This window comes from Coenobita brevimanus, chromosome 104 (assembly GCF_032717465.1).
Source record: "Coenobita brevimanus isolate Jiangsu-jjx chromosome 104, ASM3271746v2, whole genome shotgun sequence".
In the NCBI taxonomy this organism is placed as follows: domain Eukaryota; kingdom Metazoa; phylum Arthropoda; class Malacostraca; order Decapoda; family Coenobitidae; genus Coenobita; species Coenobita brevimanus.
In genome coordinates this window covers 18,526,143-18,547,959 of record NC_137057.1, presented here as the reverse complement: position 1 = coordinate 18,547,959, position 21,817 = coordinate 18,526,143, and the positions used below count along the sequence as shown (strand labels likewise).

Sequence of the window (21,817 nt, the reverse complement as noted above, 5' to 3'; positions counted from 1 at the left end):
GGTAAGACAAAGTGCATGAGTTTGAATATACTTTTTCTTGTCGGCAATACTGGGAAGCAAAATGTATAAAAAATAATATAAATACTGATAACAGAGAGAAAGAGAGAGAGAGAAATTCAAGTGAGTGTAAGTGGGCGCCCGTACTACAGAAAAATAGCAATAAAAAAACAAACAAACAAACAGGTAAAGAAAAACGGAGAGAGAGAGAGAGAGAGAGAGAGAGAGAGAGAGAGGAGGTCAGACAGGACAGAATATTCCCATGCAGGACACACATAAAATATCCGGACTGGGGGCGTGATGGCGGGGTTGGTGTTTGTTTACGTGTGTTGGCGCGGGAATTTCGAAAGCTTGGGTAATGAAGCACTACGCGCGCATTTTTTCCTGGATACCGATAATGGATCTGTTGCTTCTCTCTTTTCTTTCTTTCTTTCTTTATTAGGGTCCTGCCAGCTTGTGTGTGTGTGTGTGTGTGTGTGTGTGTGCTGTTTATGCATTTTGTACATGTGTATAATCAAATGTGCTTAGCCTGTCTAGAGGATAGGTTCTTAATCTGTTTGCAGGCACGTTAATAGTTGAAGCCAGGACATGTACTCGAGGTTAAGAGAGAGAGAGAGAGGGGGAGAGAGAGAGAGCCACTGCATGTAGGGTAAGAAGGTGGGAGGAGGTGCGGTAGGCCAAGAAAGTGAATAGTTAAGAGCAACAAGTGTGTGAGAAAGCAAGTAAGAAGGATGATGAGGCTTGGGAACTGACAGTGGCTTGAGCTGGTTGGAAGGATTTTTTGCAGAGGGGCATATGGCAGGTCTGGCACCCTTATCTTTGTTCGTGGTGATGTGCTGGAGAATGAAAAACTAAGAGGGTGTATGTAGGTGAAGTGGAGGGAAGGGGAGACCGAGGATGAGGTGGAGGGATGGCGTTGAGAGGTATATGAGGGAAGGGGGAGTGAGTTGGGTGGAGGGCAGTCAAACGGTAGGTGACAGAGTGACTTGGAGGCGTTTTGTCTGTGGCCACCCTTTGCGGGATTAGGGCGTCAGGCAATAGATAGATAGATAAATGTGGTAGTCGATGTATTGACACCAGCTGATAGATAGTGGGAAGCATAGTAGTGTCTGTTTATGCCTATGAGATGGTGTCAGGATTCCATGGGCTTGAATGGCGAATCTTTGAGAGTGTGGCTCATCTAATAGGGTTGGCTGCTGTTGTTGTTGTTTTTTTTTTTTAAACCTACTTTACCCCATCATTAGGTGAGAAAAGAGGTCTGGATGATGATAATGATGGTGATTGTATCCAAATCTCTCTCTCTCTCTCTTTCTGACATATTAAGGCATGTGGCAGATAAGGATGTGGTAAAAGTGCAGCAATGTATATATATCACATAAGATATTTAATAAGGGCAGTCAAATGGTGGGTGACAGAGCGACTTGGAGGCGTTTTGTCTGCGGCCACCCTTTGCGGGATTAGGGCGTCGAGCTATAGATAGATAGATAGATAGTTAGTTGCCCATTCCATCTGATTTGCAGCTATTTCATAAAACTAACCTCATGGAATACAAAAAAAAAAATAATTCAATATTTTTTTCTTTATTGGGGACCTGTGAAACAAGTGACATTTACTAGCAATATATAAAAAGAATGCATATAAAACTTGCAGGTACTGTACAATTACCTATTCCCAAAAAGCAGTTCTCGGAGGCCCTTTCATTAACACTTTTAAAAATAATGATTCCCCCATACAACAGTGCAGAGTTACAAGTCTCTTCAAGGTTCCTAGATGCTACATTCTTTCCTGGTACTTTATTACTCTTCTTTCCCTCTCAGGTGACTTTACCTTTAGTGATAAGTCTGATGGTTTCCTGTAAGCCAGGAACCATTTACAGCGCTGGGTGGTAACCATTTAACTAACCCATATGTGTTCCCTATGTGTCAGCAAGTGGGTTGGCAGAGGGTTAGTGCCTCTCCTCGTAAAACAACTAACTCAAAGAATAATGTGGTCACAGCACTGAGTAAAAGGAAATTCTTTAAAAAACACACATTAATATACAGTATGTATTAAGTTCAGCAATCATATGCACAAAATTGAGTGCTTGATTGAAATATGTAGGTGTTTTTATAGCAACCTAACTCTAGTTCATTAATGTAATCTGTTCACCATCTGACCTGCAGTAACTCAACCTAATTCACTGTCTAATGTAACCCAGATCATTAGACCAGTTTGGTGTCAAAACTATCTACATATTTCAGCCAAGTACTTAATTGCCTGGCTGTACAAACATTTGCTGCAGTTAGTGAAAAATTAGTTGTTTTTTTTTTTCTTTTTCCCTATCCTGTACATGGTCACACTCGTCAGTAAAAAATACAAACCCAGCTTAACATTTAACATAACTAACTAAAGTCCAAATGCTATAATGAAATTGAGTTGGACTTGGAGGTCAGGTTTGGGACGGTTCAGAGTCCAGAATAACAGCTTGTTCAAGCCACACCTCACTGTGGCCAGGCACTGTCAGCCACATGGGAGCATCAGTTACCTGTATGGGATGCTCCTTTTCCTGCAATTGATGAGTCTGCTCAATTAGACAGACACAGGTAGTAAAACAACAACAGCAACAGTCGGGGTTAGCCGGCTTGACTCAGCTGTTTGCTGAATCGACTTCACAAAGTCAAGCGCAGGTTGCAGACTAGGGGCAAATCTTCAGCTAGTTTCAAATCAGCCAGTGACAGTTCTGAGTTTTAAATACGATATAATTAGCAGTTGAGACAAAATAAACCAATGAGGTTTTATAAAAACATTAGATAACTGACATCTAGGCCTACACTCAGTTATCATCACCATCTGCATAAATATTTTCCTATTTATAATGCTGGGTGGTAACCATATACTGGTAACCAAAACATACTTGTTCCCTACATGTGAACACAAGAGTTGGTGGAGGGTTAGTGTCCCTCCCTGTAAAATAACTAACTCAGAGACAAACGGCCATCCCTTATGGGAGTATGGCGTCGGACTATAGATAGATGGATAGAAGTTCTGATGCTTGAAATATGATCTGCAATACAGGACCTACATTATGATGAGTTGAACAGGTTATGAAAATTATGTATCTGCGTACATTACAAACATGCACGGCCTACGCATTTTTGTAAGTGATGATGCAGCACAGAGAATTGTTAATCATTTGGCACTTCGCTGTCTTCACAGTATGAATCATGCTAGATATTAGAAAAGCTGCATATTCTGTGTATTACTTGCAGATCACATAGGGATGTGTACAAGATAGATCTGTCACCTTGTGGCCAAATTGTTACTGTACTATACTTCAATACTGATTCCAGCATAATGCAAATATGAATATCACAAGGCACTGCAGCAACTCCTGTAGGTAATACTATATCATCAAAGGATGGAAAGTTATCCTACTAAAATTTATATAACTGCATGAAATGCAGATTACATATCTCCCTGACAGCCAAATATTATGTACAAACTTCATAAGGTTTTTGCCAAGACTCTTGTGCAGCCACTGTCAGTTGTTGTACTGGGGGCTGTTAATCAACTGTTCATTGTTTTAAAACCCAATCTAACCTACAGAGTTGTTAAATAATAGGTCCTCAGTGCTCAAGTCTTACTCAGCCCACTCAGAGGCCACTTGGACTTGAGAACTTCGGCTCCAACTGTGAGAGACTTTGGCATTGTTTCTGCATATCGTTTTTTGGGAGGTGCATCTAGAGTGCGACTTAAGACCAACTGAAGCCTGGGTCTTGCTTCTGGACCTAAGTGTGTGTAATCCTTGTCATAAAGTCATATTAAATACAGCATATACCAGTACATATATATTTGTATATAATTATACATATACAGGTATATAGTATAAAGTTCAATTAAAAGGAGAAAAAAAAGTACCTAATGAATGAATGATAAAGAACTGTATGTATATTCAATAATGCTTAATTCCAATAGAAACATTGGGTATGTTAGCTGGCGCTGCAACATGCATCATCTATAAATGCTCTTACAATACAATTGGTAAAATTCAAAGGCACCCTCTTCCCCCCCCTCTTAAAAACTATAAAATTTCTTACGTGCTTTTCATTTCAAAGATCGTCACAGTGGGCTATTCTTAGAGTGTAGGCAGCAGCCTGCTGGCCCAGTCTCAGATAAAACAACTGCAGCACAAAGGTGACCTTAACATATACTTAAATACTTATACTGCTTCTAAAATTCATTGAGAAGTAACATAAGTAGTTGTAATAAACTTGGCAGCATACTCCACCAACACTGACTCAAAATATTATGCTCCATCAGGGATCTGGTGAAGTCATTCCTCTGTAAACTCACCCCATATGAACTCATCCCACACACACCTGCCTCATATAAGCTTACCCCCTTACAAACCTGTCCCTTCTTACGGCATATCAACAATGAATAAAGTACATTTCAGTGTTACATTCTTTCAGCGTTACATTCTTTCCCGCTTACCAGATTCCTCCTCCAGTTACCAGCAACAGGACGTATATTAAGGTACAACAAAACATAGGAGTTAAGTCCACAGCAAGATATGGTAACATTTCCTGTTGAAGTTCCATTAGTACCTGTGCAGCTGATTTTCCAGTTTCCCCAGGTTGATGGAAAAAGTTGTGATGCTGTATTTTCAAACACATCCTTGAGTTTCAAAAAAGGTAACTGTTTTCTTTACAGCCCGGTTATACCAAATGTCTCACTCTTTTCCACTTACAGAAAACAGTTTTCTGTAGCACAGTGAGTGTACCACATTCAAAACATAATTGGTTCTTGGAAGAATTATGCCCATGTTATGGAAATGTTTATTGGGAAGCTCTGCATGTCTGGCCCAACTTGGATCCTCTTCGGTCAAAAACAGAGAAGGAAATTGTGTGTACATTTATGGCGAGGTTAGGAGAGAGGGAGGAGGTAAGAATGGATGAGGAGATGGAAGGGAGGGAGGGAAGCATTGAACAGTTCCATTTGAACAGTTCACATGACAGTGAAAAAATGACACTACTGCTCCCTAGGTTCTCAGTGACTGGCAATACGTGTGGTTATTGGCTGCTTAGTTCTAAACACTTCGCCACGTGCCTGGTTATTTCTGTCTTAGTTCTAAATGCTCTGCCACATTCATCACACTTAAACTTCTTCACTCCAGCATGAATCAAAGCATGCTGGGTGAGACTGACTTTATGTCTGAACCTCTTACCACATTCATCACACTTGTGGTCCTTCACTCCTTTATGAATCAGTTCATGCTGGGTGAGATGGTTTTTATGACTAAACTCTTTACCACATTCATCACACTTGAATTCCTTTACTCCTGAATGAACCAGTAAATGCCTGTTCAGACCATCTTTACGAGCAAACAGCTTGCCACACTGATCACACTTGTACTCCTTGACTCCTGAATGAGTTAGTAAGTGCTGGGTGAAGTGGCTTTTGTGAATGAATTGTTTAAAACATTCATTACACTCAAACTTCTTTACTCCCGAATGGGTTAGTGAGTGATGGCTGAGGCTGCTTTGATGCATAAAATGTTTACCACATTCATAACATTCAAACCTCACTCCTGTATGAGATATTAAGTGCCGATTGAAGTTGCTTTTATCATTAAACTGTCTGCCACATTCATCACAGGTAAATTCCTTCACTCCTGAGTGAGTCAGTTGGTGGCGCGTGAAATGGGTTTTGTGATTAAACTGTTTCCCACATTCTTCACACTCAAACTTCTTCACGCCTGAATGAATTAGTGAGTGATGTGTTAGGCTGCTTTTATGTATGAATTGTTTACCACATTCACTACACTCAAACTCCTTCACTCCTGAATGAGATAATAAGTGCCTGGTAAAGTGGCTTTTATGCCCAAACTGTTTACCACATTCATCACAAGTGAACCTCAACTTCACATCGGCTTCTTCCTTAACCACCTCCATTACTGTGCTCTTGGCTCCCTTGACCACTTCACTACTAGTTGGGACCAAAACTCCCCAACAGTTACAAGGATAAAAGAATGTTACTGTATTAAAGGGAATAATGGAATTCAAACTTTAACTTCACTTTGCTCCACCTAACTGCCAGCTTCACTGTCTATCACGTTTCCTAACTAACCAAATTCAATGTCAGGTGAATAATGTACCCACTCCTACTGAAGAATAATTGTTAACACATCATTACATTCAAACCACAACTGTCAGCTAATAAATCATTCCTGCTGAACCATAACTTATTACAAAAATCATTACATGTGAACAACAATGAGTACAAACTTCATAACGTGTGGACCATATGCATCAACAAATATGCTTACCTAATCACTTCACTTCTCATGGTACCACACATTAAATTATTACTGTTATTTTAGACTGAAGAAAACTAACATGTATACACACACACTATTGACTCAGGTGCCCTCATTGACAGGCAACCACATTCTTGTTTCCAGTCAGCATTTGTCAATCATGCAGCTCCCAGATGACCACACTCTTGCTGTGTATGCTTCACAGACCTGACTTCAATTGTGGACCTGGAAAAACATCTGCCATTAGTCTAGAATCTCCTTTAGCAAATCCAGCATTTGTTAATAGGGTCCAAATATACAGTATTTTTTCTTAGATTTAATCCCATAAGGAGTGGCCCTTTGTCTTTGTGTTAGTGGTTTTATGGGGAGGGGCACTAACCCTTCGCCATCCAGCTTGTTGATACGTAGGGAATACGTGTGGGATGGTCGAATCGTGAGTGCTGACACTAATTTTATTCTAACTTACTGTACTGTACCATGATTTTATTCAGTTTTACCATGATTTTATTCTATCTATCTATCTATCTATAGCCCGACGCCCTAATCCCGCAAAGGGTGGCCGCAGACAAAACGCCTCCAAGTCACTCTGTCACCCACCATTTGACTACCCTCCCCCCAACTCACCCCTCCCTCCCTCATATACCTCTCAACTCCATCCCTCCACCTCATCCTCGGTCTACCCCTCCCTCTCCCTCCCTCCACCTCATCTACATACACTCTCTTAGTCAGTCTTTCATTCTCCATTCTCTCCACATGTCCAAACCACCTCAGTGTATTTCTCCTAATCTTTCTTTATGTTGATTTTATTCAATGTTAACATTATGTTTTGTGTGCCCTCTGCATTTTTTTTTTTCAAGTCAATTTTCTCATGTATTTTCTTGTCACTGCAGGGTACCGGTATGGACCTGCAATGGTGATAGCTTGGCTGTGGTTGATGGGTCTGTTTGACCATGGTAACTGCTTGGATGTGGTTTATAGGTCAGCTTGACCAGATAGAGTAGTATTAAACAAGAGGAACAAATGTTGTACTATGCACTGCAGTGGCCTTTTACACTGGCATTCAAAGTTAGGTTGTGTACAAAGGGGGGCCCAGGGGAGAAGTCCATTATCTGCATGGAGCCATTACCTGGACATGCCTTTGGCTCTATTATGTCAGATAATTGAGGGATTACTGTATACTATATATATACACACATACTATACACACAGAGTTCAATGTACAATCATAAAGTTTCAGTGTTAGGGTCAAATTTGTATGATGAGATTTTAAACTCCCCACCCTCCCTTCAGTATTTCCGTATCCTCCTTGCAGGAAATTTTTTTGACACAGATGGTAGCGAGACCTGGGCTGTAAAGGAATAGGTTATTTGTAGGCTCAGATGCACAGAAATAACAAAATGATTAGATGGATGTGTATTGCATACTAAGTGCAAGGCTTGGGCAGGATAGGATTACAAATGAAGAGTTGAGAAGAATGATGAGACTGGAGTGTATTGGTATTGTGATGAGGAGGGGTGGATTGAGATGGCTTGGACATGCTGATAGGATGGAGGATGATGATGGATGGAGAAGGTGAGAAGTGAGAACACTGGGGGTAGGGTTCTGAGAGACAGGCTGAAAAAGACCTGGGATGAGGTCACAAGAGTGTTACCTCAGGGATAAGGGACCTGATAAGGAGGCTGCAGGAGACTGAGCAACATGGAGAGCTGCCATTAGGTGACCAAGACCAACACATGCAGGTTATAAACGATACAGTACAATACGAAAAGAGGAGGGCTCCTGACTCCCTCCGCCCCCTATGGATCCACCAATGATCTCTGGGAAATCAACAACTCTGCTCGTCATTTTTATGCACACAGGGAGTGGAAGGACAGCATGAAGATTTGAGTCATGTCACAGACACTGCAGTATTACTTAACAGTCGGGGTTTCAAAAATCTGTATATCGCTTTATACGGTTGAGCCATGCCAAAAATACTATAATACCTTAATAGATGGGATTGGCAGAGTCCACATCAGCTTCCCTGGTGCACTGCTGACTGCCTCGTATTGAACTTGACACACATTCTCCAGCTGCGCTGTCAACACCCACCTGGAACACATCACACTTCATTCTATACTTGGCCTGGTGGGCAAATAAGGGTTATCAATCAATCAATCAATCAATTGCCAGACGCCATAATCCCGTAAGGGTTACCATTTATCATAAAACTTTTACAACAGTACATTTGTGGATTCTGTAGTTTTTATACAGGGCAATGCATATGTTTGATAAAAGAGCCACATTTTCTTCTGCAGACTTATCCCAGAACTCAACTTTATTTCTCTTAGAATATCTGTGTTTTATTTACAGTGGCATTTCACTCAGAAGACACCTTTTTCATCTCAATACCTAAAAAGATAAGTTAGGGTAGGGTATGGCTGCATTAAATTATTACTGATTCCCAGCAGAAATGCTTAGAGTGCAGGTAAAAGTTTAATCTTTAGTTTGGCTAAATACATATCTGTTGCTAAAAATTATAAACATATGGTACGAGGTCTGTTCAGAAAGTATTTGGCCTTAGTCTGTAAAAAAATAAATAGCTAACCTCTTGAGCTAGGACATTAATCCCCCTCCGAGAAGGCCCCTTCTGACTTGACACACGTAGCCCAGTGCTCTTTCCACTGCAGAAACATTTTCAAAGTTGGTTTTCGGTATCTCCTGCAAGTGCTTCATTGCATTCATCATGATCTCTTCTCTTGGATGAACATTGCTCAAGACGTGCTGGAGTGTGCAAATCGCAATCCAGACTTTCTGACAACTGTTATCACTGGAGATGAAATGGGAGAAATGGAGTTCCCCCGAGCTAAGCCCTGTATTGGACTATATAGCCCCGCTAGGGTTACAGGAGCGAGCTACCACTCCCGGCACGGCAGCCCGGGCGAGGCTCGAACTCACAATCCCCCGATTACGAGTCCAGCGCGCTACCACTGTGCTACCGTGCCCCCCTCACTGGAGATGAGACTTGGGTGTGAGGGTATGACCCAGAAACCAAAGCACAGTTGTCCCAGTGGATGCCTGCAGGGTTACCTCATCCAAAAACAGAACGACAGGTCTGCAGCTAGATGAAAATATACACACGTGTTGACTACCATGGTGTTGTGCATCACAAATATGCACCAAGAGGTCAGACTGTCATCAAACATTATTACCTCAACGTTATCTGTTGTCTTCGTGATGCAGTTCAGCGGAAGAGACCAGACCTTTGGAAAGTGGCACGTAGTAAGCTGCACCATGACAATGCCCCTGCTCATTCTTCTCAAATTACCCAGGAATTTTTGGCCAAGCATAATATCCCGCAGGTCCGGCAGGCTCCCTACTCATCGGACATGGTTCCGTGTGACTTTTGGTTATTCCCCAAGCTCAAAACTCCATTGATAGTTTGCCGATTTGAGACAGGAGAAGAGATCATAGAGAATGTATTGATGCACCTGCAGGCGATATTGAAAACTAACTTTGAAAAATGTTCCAGGCAGTGGAATGAATGTTGGGCTGTCTGCGTCAAGTCTGAAGGGGCCTACTTTGAGGGGGATCAGTATCCTAGCTCAACGGGCTAGCTGTTTATTTTTTTAGATCCTATGGTTGGATATCTTCTGAACAGACCTCGTGCTGTCACAGAAAACCATTTATCAAGGTTAGGATTAAAGTGCTCCATCATCTGTTCTGGACTCAAAATTTGTGCCATTCTCTTTCAGATGCCGAGGTTTCAACAGAACAAATTGTCATTGTGTGAGTCAGCTGTAAGTACAGAAACCCAGGTATGCTTCAGTGGCAAGGGCCAGAAAAATTCACTGTAGTTATGATCATTGATTGCTTGTTTGTCCTTTTGGCCATATAATGGGCCTCAGTGTGATCTTTTTTGTGAATAAAATATTGACAGGTCATGGGTTGAGGGAGGCATGGGTGGTGTGGTAAGGGGCTCGTGGAAGTTTTAGAACTGTTCCCAGTGTTACCTCCTGTATAATTTTTGTTTCCATTACCTGGGTTCAAATGCCACTTGCTTTGGCTGAACACTGACACCAAGGCTTTCATTGTGCAGTTCTGCAGGGATGGAGTGGAGAGGTATATGAAAGGGGTGTGTGAGGTAAAGGGAGGGCAGTGAATTGATGAGGAACAGGCCGACATGGAGGCAATTTGTTTGGTCTCTAACCCCTATGGGAGTTAGGCATCTGGCAGTAGGTAGACAGTCACAACCTTACTTGTCAGAAATCTGGTATTTCCAAGGTACTGCACTGATTATTAGTAGGTTAGCTTAAGCTGGGCTGGGTGTTACCATGAAAATCTTTTATTTACAATAATACTCGTACAAATCGTAAGTTAGAACTGGAAAAGCTTAAATATGTCTGGTGACGCCCCTAAATTTCTGGATATGGCTTGGGTCTGCACCAGATAATTAGTACTTATCTGAAATATGATGTTCCGATAGAAAAAAACCTCAGTATGAATTCAAGAAATTAACTGTGCATTTTATCCAGTTGCATCTGTAATCCAGCTCAGCATCATGGTGTGGATTACTGGTGGTGGCAGGGGCATAGTAACCTCAGCTAGTCCAGCAGCCACAACAACACGTTAGTCATGCGGTAACATTACATTAACATCATATAATACCGTGGTGCAAACTCACTGATACTGGTGGTGAGAAACAAAGCTCGTACTAACTTCACCCAACCCTGACAGCCACAACATAACTGATGTGGAATCGGTTCCTTTGGTACAAACTCCCACCATCTTGCTGCTTAGTTTTGAGCAGTACTGTGTAAGTGTTGGAAAGATCATTTCATTCTTAAATGTCCTTAAAATGTTTAAAAATGTTGCGACGAAATGCATCGCAACGTATTTTTTTTTTTTTATGTGCTTGAACGTAAAGAACAGCCTATAAAGGAATATTCTGTAAGGTTTTGAGAACTGAAAGATGGCGATGGTCAAACTTCAATATGTAGAAGATTCCTTTTAGTTATAATATATAAATCAGTTGTAAGTTTCAGCAAAGGTTTAAAGCCTGTCATGCGAATACATTTTTCAAAATAAATTTTACTGGCAGTAAGGCTAAATCCACTTAGCATGATCAAGGAAGCTGTTGCTCCAGTGTCTTGCGGGAAGGAAATGAATGAGCGCCTTCAAGGGAGTGTATTAAGAGACTAATAAACGCGATTCATACCCAACAACCATAACAATAACAAGAATGGGGCTATAGCAGCTCTTGTAATATTATTTATCATGAAAATGCTATCTTTAGATCTGTACATCGCCATTATCTTGACTGAACTGGCATCTTGCAGTATTTGTTGTGTCTTTTCCCCGTCAAGACAATTCCCCTAACTAAGTTTGCCCTTCTAATATTTCAGTGGACAATGGATGCAGTAGATACGAGGCTGTTATAGGGATTCGGGAGGTGCCAAACGTCGTCCCCAGGACAGTAATCGTGAAACCAGTTGCCGGAGTTAGTGACCATTTTTGGCTGTGTTAAATGAAGGCCTCGTATTACTAAACAAAGTATAAAATGTGGAAGATACATGGATATCTGCAGTGTACACCGTAATGATACTGTGTGTGAGATAGAAAAGAAGAAAAACATATATTGCACTGTCTGCACCACACTAGCGCCACGGCGTAGCTTGGATAATAATAGTAAATGTGACTTTGCGTCATTCCTCTTGCAATGAAGCCCATGTTTCGAGTCTCTTGCCTTCGAGATGACAGGCCCAAGGTGTATTCGAATCAGCAGAGTAGGCTACCGGTACCGTAATAGAGCCTTCGACATTGGCACCTGTAGCAACGGTGCAGAAAATCTATGCAGATGTGGCCTCGACACATGGCAAGACAAGTCGATTCAGTCAACCCTTCAGATAACTTCCTGCCGTCCAAGATTAGTTTAGCAACCTCTGGCCCAAGCCATACCCCAGGTACAGTACGTAAACCCATTCCTGTTATTACTCTGATAACCCCTCCAGTTGATGACTCCTTTTTGTATGTCGCTGTTACTTGATGCTTATATTTAATCCCTTAGTTCCTAGAGTTGCTGTGCGAGGGATTTTGCTGGAAACGTGCTAGGTGCATCGCCCGCCTCCTGTCAGTTCATAGTCGCGAAGTTCGAGGTTAACAATAGACCCACCCCACCAGTGAAGGCAACAAAGGCTATAGACTAAATAAAACGGCCTGGAGACAGCAAGAGTGAAATAAAAAGTGAGCACCGAAATGAATGAATCGAGAAATTAAGTCCTTCATCACACAATCTAACAGCAATCAACAAGAGTTTCGTTGGATATGTTTTAAGTTCATACAGTATTTAGAACCCAGTATGGAATGTTTTTTTATTTGCAGAATATAGGAATCGACAGTTCTCCAACCCAGATCTCGTGGTTAATTAACGAAAATATATAATAATTCATATACATTGTAAATTTACACCAAGGTTTTATAAATCCCTATTTGCTTACCTGTAGAAAGTCCCGGTCTGTCTGGCCGAGCAGATCCATCAACCACAGGTAAGCCACCGCCCCTGCAGGGTCGTCCCGTGTAGTGAACCTATGTTCCCTTGCGGTGAATAGCGCCTGGCCGTAGTGAGGCTCCGGGTAAATTGTGAAGGATTGGTTCCAGGGTGGATGTCGCATTTGCGTCTCAACCCAGTTAACAGGGGCGTCACAGTAGGGTTTTCACCCCTTGATCTGGTTATATGGTTAACACCCAGCTCTTTAAGTGACTTCCTGGGTTTACACGAAGCCATTAGACATGTTGCTCAATGTAGAGTCACCTGAAGCGGCACAAAGGGCAAGAGAAAGTATCAGGAAGGCAAGGGAGAAGCAGGAAGAGAGGACAGACACAGAACTAGAATGATAAAAGTTGGAGGAACAAGCAAGCAGCAGCCTAGCCAATGAGGCGAATGGCAGGGGATTACCTTGCCGCTAAAAGGGAAGGGAAAGTTTAAGAATACGGCCGTCAGAGTCAAGGGATTCCTGGAGGCCCGCGCTGACCATCCAATGAAGGCAGGTGTTAAATGTTTGGTGAGACTAGAGGAGGGTGTCACATGTCCCTTCCAGAGTGGAATCCATCATGGAAATCGTTCAAGAAGAGGTGCTAGCAGGCATTCTAACCTGGTAAAAATCTCTTTGAGTCTGGTGCGGGTACGAGTAGATGCTTAAAATTACAGAGGAGGGCGAAGGGTGAGTGGAGATGAGTAGGGTAAGGAACAAGGCCCTCGTTGGCCGCAGTGGCTGATTGGTTAGCATTACTAATTATATATGAAAAAGTGTTGGCCCGATAGTGCAGGAGTTCCTGATGTGAGCATCTGACGCACCTCACACCGGGTGTCCATCCACCCTTCTCCGGTAACATAAGGAGTGGTAACTGATACCATGAACGATGCAGTAGCCTTATATGCCATATATATAAATATGTATATTTTGTATATGAAAGCTATCACAGGCTCAAAGGCTTAGATTACGAACGTGAGGACCTTACACTGGGCGCGTTTTTATTCAGTAAGGGGATTGGACATGACAACTCAATTTCCGTATATCGTTCCAATCGTAGTGTTTAGAATAATTATAATAATTTTGTTTACTCTTTTTTCTAATCGAGTGTTTGATCTTATGATGCTTGAAGAAAGTAAACGTTTCATCAGTTTACATCCTGCTTATGTAATGGTTTTAACAGTATTGCAAGATTCGTAATATACTATTTCTTTATGATAGAAACTTTTAGAACAAATGTTACTTTAATATATTTTCATGGTATTATTCTGTCTTGTGTTAATATAATACTTTTCGAAGAAGTTACATGTTTGTTCTGATATCAGGATTTACTCTCGGGCCAGCAGCCCTGATTTTGAAAGCCGGTCCTGTGTGTAGGTGAGATGGCGTTATTTAACCATATTTCATCATTATACTGTAGTTGTAGGGCAGTTAATTATGGCTTGATTATAACATAGGAAGACCAGAGTGATTATAGAGCAGGTTCAGCAAGGAAGGTGTCATTTTAGTATCAGTAGTAGATTTCTGTTTTCTAATGGCTCTCGTAATATGGTCTGCTTTTTCCTGTCATGAAGAAAAAGTGTTAGGCCGATGATAAATATAATTGTCTTGTGTTAGCCAGTATGTAAGGTGATGGACATTGGGCCGCCTTTGGGCCTGTAGGTTACCAGAAACATTATTTTAGGCAGATAATGATGTTACAGTCCATATTTCCCTCGTTTGGGACTAAATCTATGAAGGGTTGAGGTTTTGTATAGTGTAATTCTTGGTAAATTCTACTTAGACATTCCTGTGATTTTCTGCTGTGAATTAAACTACAGAAAAGCTAATTATGAGATAGTATATTGAGCAAATACAATCCCACAGCAACAATTGTAACTGTGCAAAGTCCAACTGCAGTCATTTTAACTAACCAAAATACAGCTGTTGCATTTTCAACCATGAAGTCCAGTCACAGGAATTTTAACTATGCACAAAATGAAACGGCAGCAATTTTAGCCTCAGAGTGCAGAGTTCAACCTTGGCTAGTTCATCTGCTGTATACAAAGTCTGAATGTATAGCAGTTCAGTAGCTTTACATAAGGTTTAACTCAGCTGCAGTTTTGAATACACTTTTGACTGCAGTTCACAGACTTACACAGTTGGAATTGCAGTTAAAGTCAGGCTTCACCTATTCAACATTGCCACAGAGTTGAACTTTGTGTAGTTGTATTTGTCGTTAACTCGGACACAATGGATTTAGAATTCCTGCTACACTAGACTTTATATGGTTGTAATTATCATTAAGCTTTGTGCGTGTACGATTACTACTGTGTCAAGCTTCGGGTATTCAAAGTTGCTGTCAAGATGAACTTTGCACAGTTGAAATTGCTGCTGTTGAACTCTGTCGTGCCTGGCATCACTTAATAGGCAGTCAGACGCTTTCCAACTTTTCTAGGTGGTCCACAGAGCAGCAGAGTCCATGTGCAGCGTTGTGTGGATTCAGACAACATTTGGAATTACAGTACAGTGATTAATTTTGTGTCTGTTGCTCTCCCTACGTGTCAAGTGGCTTGGTGGAGGATTAGCGCCCCTCCCTGTAAAACAAATAACTCGGAGTCCTTGGCCACTCCGTGCGGGATTATGGCGTCTGGTAATGAATGAATGTTTGCTGCAGTTTATTCCAGGTGCTTTTTTTAAATAATGGAATAAGCTTAGGGTTATGTAGTATGAGGGCATAGAAGTTGCCAACGTTTTAGAAGTAACATTTTCTGTCATTGGTAAAATCTGTCTGAACATTCCAGTTAAATTTTCTGTTACTTGGACTGGCGAGAATCCCTGTTAGTCTCATGTAATACACGTTTACTGTCCTGTTTGTGGTTTTGCTTCAGGAAACATTCATTGGCAGACGCCATGTATCCCAGACAGGGTGGCCAATGGCTTAGAGTTAATTGTTTTACAGGGAGGGGCACTAATCCTCCACCAACCCCACTATTCCTGTAAAAGTGGTGCAGACTTTGAACTACTGCACTCCTCAGGGGACAACACAGGATCAGATGATGAGTGAATGAATGATGAAGACTTTGAACGTCAGGAAAAATGCATGATTAAAAACGACAAACCAGAATCAAAGACAGACGTAGATTTAATGGTTCTGCAGGACCGTAACCCACCTGAATGACGAGAATGGAGATCTGAAGGAAGTCGCAGTGTAATTGGTTAGTGTGTCACCCCAGAAATTTGACGGAGTTGTGGGCTCTAGTCCTGTCAGCGGTTGCCCCTCTTGGTGCCAGCGAAGAATGAAGGAAACGCCCCAAGCTGGAAATCGGAGACAGTTTTTCAAAAGCTAAAAAGATGTAAAAACTGAATATTTGAGCCAGTAGTTTAATCCTTGGAAGATCGTAAAAGTTGAAAAACTGAAAATCCAGTCTAAGATTTACTATCAACCCTTGTCTCTTCAGTTGCAGTGTTAGGGTTGATATTCACGGATGAGCAATGTATCACAGTTGTTAAGATTTATTTTGGGATGATTTAACATTTCAGATCTCTTATGTAAATGAATATGTGTCGAGTGGGGTTGGTGGAGGATTAGTGCCCCTCCCTGTAAAACAATTAACTCTGAGCCCTTGGCCACCCTGTTTGGGATACATGGCGTCTGGCAATGAATGAATGAATGAAATGTAAATGAACCTTAAGCAGGTAGATTCCTGTTGTTTGGTGATGTTTGGGGTGTTTTACGAAGGGTCTTCTGGCAGTGTGATTCAGTGCTGTAGTTATGGTTCCTGGAGCCATCAGAAATGGTTCTTCATTAGTTATTTTCAGGTTTTCACTTTCTTGGAGGCGATTTGTTTGTGGCCACCCCAAACGGGATTAAGGCGTCTGGCAATAGATAGGTAGATAGACACTTCCCGGATGCATCTTTTCTCAATGCTGACCAAAAATGAGGGATGGGTGTGTGATGAAGAGGAAAGAATAATGATTGTTTTTACACAAAGCAACCCTGAGGGACCTAACCAGTCCAAGGAAGCCACATTCCCTCTATAGGATGTCCTGAAAATCATCTGCAGTGTCCCAGAGCATCGCCAGACTTGGACAAATTTTCTTGTGTATGCCAGTAGTATATTTTCATATTATTTAAAAACAAATATTGTTAAATCATCCCAAAGCACACTTAAACTAGTGCATTCTGTGACGCTGACTCATCTGTGAGTACGGTAACCAAAACTGGCAAAGTTGAATTCATGACAAAGGTGATTGTACATATTCAGTGGAACCTGTAAAGCATTTTCTAATAACTTGGCTACTGGAGCCTCAAAACCAAGATAAATTATTGAAATACCAGTTTAATAGAAGAGTAGAACATGAGCTGAATGTAAAGTGTCATCTTTTCCACAGATGATGGTGTTGGCATCATGAAGACCAACGTGGTGGCGGGAAGATGCAGAAATTATTGTTGCCTCCCCTTCATCCTAGAAGTCAGGGGTAACATTAGTTCCATTGTACGCCTTCTGAAGTTCAGGGTTCCTTCGGCATTGCATGACTTACAACCATCCAGTCACCTGTTGGAGTTAAACCATGGAAGGCCATTACTCCACCAGGGACTTCATAACCACTAGACCACCAACCACCTTGGGAACTGTCATAATGCAACACACATCCACTTGGTATGTGTATTTGGTGTTATATTTTACCACACCTAGAAATTTCACTATCCTGTCAAGTTAATTACGGTATTGGATATCTATAGCAGCTAATGTATATACACAAGGAAGGATTTCGTAACATTATTTAACACTGGCAATTTCTTATTTCCCTACATTTCTCTAACCTTCATTTATATTACCTACATTAAACATACATCCTTTTTTCTTTGGTGCTTCTCATTCATATTAGAGATAGGATAATGTGTGACAAAGAGAATTATATAATAACTTCTTTATTTGGTAGTTCAGGTTTCACTGTACTTGAACGGTGAATGAATGAGTGTCTGGCCCCTTTAACTGCACCTGCTGTTGATAGTTCACCTTTTATTATGCCTCTCCTCCTGCATGCTGGACCCTATACCTCACACCATTGTTTTGGTTTGATTTGTTTCGTTTTTAAAGGCTTCAGCGTGCTTGCGTGCGTTGACCTTTGTTACCTGATGGCGGCTGTCCATGCTGCTTGACCTCTGGCAGCCTCCCTATTCAGTCCCTTATCCCTGAGGTCACACTCATTGACCTCGTTCCAGGTTTTTTTTGGTCAGCCGCTCACAACCCTACCCCTAACGTTAACACTTCTCACTTTCTGCACCCAATTGCCATCCCCCATCCTCTCTACATGCCCAAACTGCCCCAGTCTACCTCTCTTCATCACAACGCCAGTAGCTACCCTCCAGTCCCATCCCACCACTTAACTCTTCCATCATAAACCTAGCCCCCCCAGGCCTCGCATTCAAGGACATTCTACACATCAACCTAATCATTTTCATTGCTGTATATTTGGCCATGTGAATATTCTCTTCCTTTACAGCCAAGGTCTCACCGCCATACCATGAAAATGATGACAGCAATAGACAGTACAGAACGGTATATGATGATCATAATGATGATATGGGGGTATTACCAAACTTTGTCAGTAATGCTTCTACCTGGTTTTGTTTATATACCATTCCTATATTACTAGGACTGTTTCGTGCTTGCAGGGTCAGCCAGTTTTCACCTGATGGCTGCTGTCCAAGCCCCACAGTCTCCTGCAACAATCTGGTCAAGTTTCCTATCCCAGACACCCATCTCAGGACCTCTACAGTACACTGGTTTCCTTGGTCTGCCAGCTAGGATGTCCCTTAAATGTTCAGGTCTGTTCACTGCATTAGCCTACCTGGTTGTACATTCTGTCAGCATGTCCAAACCATCCCCCTACTTGTGCACATCATAAACTCATTTGTTAGTCAGGTATCCTCGTGTTTTTTTTTTCCCCAGCCTCCTCCTCCTCCTCATTATGCCCAGATCTCCAGACTCAATTTTTTTTTTTCCAGTCTCATCATTCTCACCTCATTATGCCCAGATCTCCAGACATTTTCTTCCATTGCTGTCTATGTTTCACCACCATACAGCCCCACTGTTTGCACATAAGCATGGAAATTGTACCTACTGCATAAATCTCTAGTTCATGCCCTCAGAGATGTTGAAGGCCGTTATTTGAGTATAGGAGCGCAGTAGATGTTGATTCTGATGACAATTTGTGCTGCTGCCCATTTATGCAGAGAGCAGGGTATTTAAAGGAACCCAGGAATAACTTCATCTTACATGGATAGTAAGTTCCAGTGAGTGTACTTCAGCAGGATCACTCTTACAGATGGTGTGATGCTGGATAGCTGAGTGGTGAAAGACGGGGACCTGGTGTGTTGGTGCGTCCATCCTTGTGCTGTGCTGTTCTGTGCTGTAGGACCTAACACGGTGATGCTGGCATGCCGTCCAGGTGATGTGCTGCAAACGGTTCATGCCTATCTTGGTGGTGTTGTCTGTTTGTCTTTAGTATTTGTGTCTGTCTGTGTTGCCATTTGCCTGGACTGTACGGAGTGTTCTGGTATTGTCTCTTGAGTTGTTATTTGTTTATGTCTGGTGTTGTGTGTTTGTGTTGAGTATTGTGTTAGTCGTTTCTTCAATGTTGTGGTTTGTCTGTCTAAGTTACCTGTGTTTCTTATGCTGCAGTGAAACGGTGGATTTTTTTCCTTCCCTATTATTCTTCTCGTGTTTAGTTTGTATTTGTTTGATGTTTTGTTTTTGTTATTGTATATTAGGGCATTTGTGCAGAGTGATGTTTAGAGATTTTGCCCTTAAGTTCTATATGAGGTTTGTTACGTATGGTGAATTTTTAAAAATCTGTTTTACATTCTTTTTCTCTTTTTTTGCTTCTGTGTTGTGTGTGTTCAATACAGTACTTTCATTGCTTTTGTTTGAGAGTTTTTGTGTGGGTTTATAATGGGTTCTTACTAATAATTATTTTACATATTATTCCCTTAAGGGCAGTGTTTATACTGTATATAGGCTATGTATTTGTCAGTTCTGTACAGGGTACACTTGGCTGTGAACCAAGCTGGCAGTAATTAGGAATATCTGTCCCTGTATGTGAGTTTGATTAACTGCGCTGTAGTCACAGGCATCCAGGATGAACTCTGGGATTGAACATCAGATTGTGGCCTGTATTGTGAATGGCCTGGGTGATGTTGTGGCACCTTTTGATAAAATATATATATATATATATATATATATATATATATATATATATATATATATGTATTTAAACATACCGGTACACACACACACACAATAAAACATTCTCTTGTACCAGTATGTTATTTATAATATTTTAGGACAACCCTGCAGGGGTGATTGCTTGCCAGTGATTGATGAGTCTGCTTGGGCAGACAGACTGGAGTTGATCAGTAACAATGAAATTTAATCACCCTAGTTTGCACCAATAACATGACGGGATATTGAGGTGTTATGTGTTAACTAATTACACCAGTAAAGAGGTGCTACAGGGTCACCTATGCCACTTACAGTACAGGCCAGAAATACATCAATTAAGGGTACAGTTTCCTTCAGGCAAATTACTCCTCCTCAAAGGTGGGGGGGAGGAGGTGAATTTGACTGGGGGAAGCTGGTGGTCGGCCCCTTCAGTCCCATCATGTGTGTGGTTTACTTCTCACCACTAATCCCAGACAGGTTTATTTAGCTTAGATACTGTGAACTGAAGAGGCTGGATGTAGTCTTCATTAACCCCTTCACTTCATGGGATGCTCCTAGGCTGAATCAAATCATCAGGGTTAGTGAAAATAGAGCATACATCGTTCCCGTAAATCACAGTGTATGGGATTGAAGGGGTTGACTCCCTCTGAACATCAGGTCTTCTTGGCCCTGAATTGTGTGGCGGTATCAAGCTGAGAAAGTCGTCGTACTTAAGAGTTTAACCGCTTCTCCACAACGATGACATGTAGTTTATTCTCAGTACCTTCAGACAGTTTTATTAACATCGTATTAGAGTGAATAGAAGTGTCTGGTGATGAGAAAATTGAAGAACTGTCAACATAGTGAACAGATTACCCTTGTCTGTGATGCCTTTTGTTTCATTTATTCATGCTACTTCCAGGCAGGTTTCTTCAGCTTAGGGAGGGAAAAAAAACTCTCTTAGGGAAGGGGTGTTAACTGTACGCTTACTTTCACTATTGGAGGTCTCTTAGCTGAATAATATCTTGTGGCAGTAGTGTGTAGAAAATGCAGTAGTTAAACATCTTCATACCAGAGGAACTATTGGTGTGCCGGTATCTTTTTAATCCCTTTGGCCAGAGTATAAACATTGAGAGGTAATCGGAAATAAACGCAGGTGATGACATTGCATTGGAAAGAGTTAATCAGCTTGTCTTGTGCTGACATTGCATTGGAAAGAGTTGAATCAGTATGTGTTAATCTACTGCCACGTGTCCAGTCCCAGAGTTCACCCTGGATGCATGTGACTTCTTTGCAATATCTCTTTGGTCAGCTAAAAACATCCAGAGGTATTCGGAAATAAACACAGGTGATGACGCATTGGAAAGAGTTGAATCAGTTTGTGTTAATCTCTACTGCCACATGTCCAGTCCCAGAGTTCACCCTGGATGCATGTGACTTCCTGACCTCATTATGATTCCTGCCACATCCCATTTGTTAAGTCGGTACTGTATTAGGGTTGGAATAGTGATGTTTTAGAGATCTGCTGCACCTCATCTCGTAGGCAGGAATGAGGGTTGAAATTGTGATGAGGAAGGTAATTCTGGGTCCACCTCACTCCGTTTCCTAGCTGGGAATTGATGGAAGAATTGAAACCTACCTTGATCCATTCTGTAGGCTGGAATAAGTGGTGGGATGGAGAGTGAGTGACTGACAAGGAGAGTGTGAGTGAGGTGGAAGGGGGGGGAGAGGGAGTGGGAGGCCAAGGATGGGATGAGATGGAGGGATGGAGTGGAGAGGTATATGAGAGGGGGAGGTGTGAGCTGGGAGCAGGGCAATGAAAT

At 41.7% G+C, this 21,817-nt stretch overlaps 2 protein-coding genes across 2 annotated transcripts in view; both read right to left on the bottom strand.

The window, feature by feature from the left end:
• MED11 (mediator complex subunit 11) overlaps window positions 1–21,817 on the bottom strand; it is a 427,497-nt gene that overhangs the window by 279,258 nt on the left and 126,422 nt on the right. The gene's annotated exons all lie outside the window — the stretch shown is intronic.
• LOC145416039 (uncharacterized) lies at window positions 4,813–5,930 on the bottom strand. The gene has a single exon (XM_080285138.1). The coding sequence runs from the start codon at window positions 5,928–5,930 to the stop codon at window positions 5,049–5,051; it is 882 nt and encodes a 293-aa protein (XP_080141264.1). The 3' UTR covers window positions 4,813–5,048.

Coding starts and splice junctions, on each gene's coding strand:
- LOC145416039 (XM_080285138.1), bottom strand. CDS start 5,930: ATGGAGGTGGTTAAGGAAGAAGCCGATGTGAAGTTGAGGTTCACTTGT.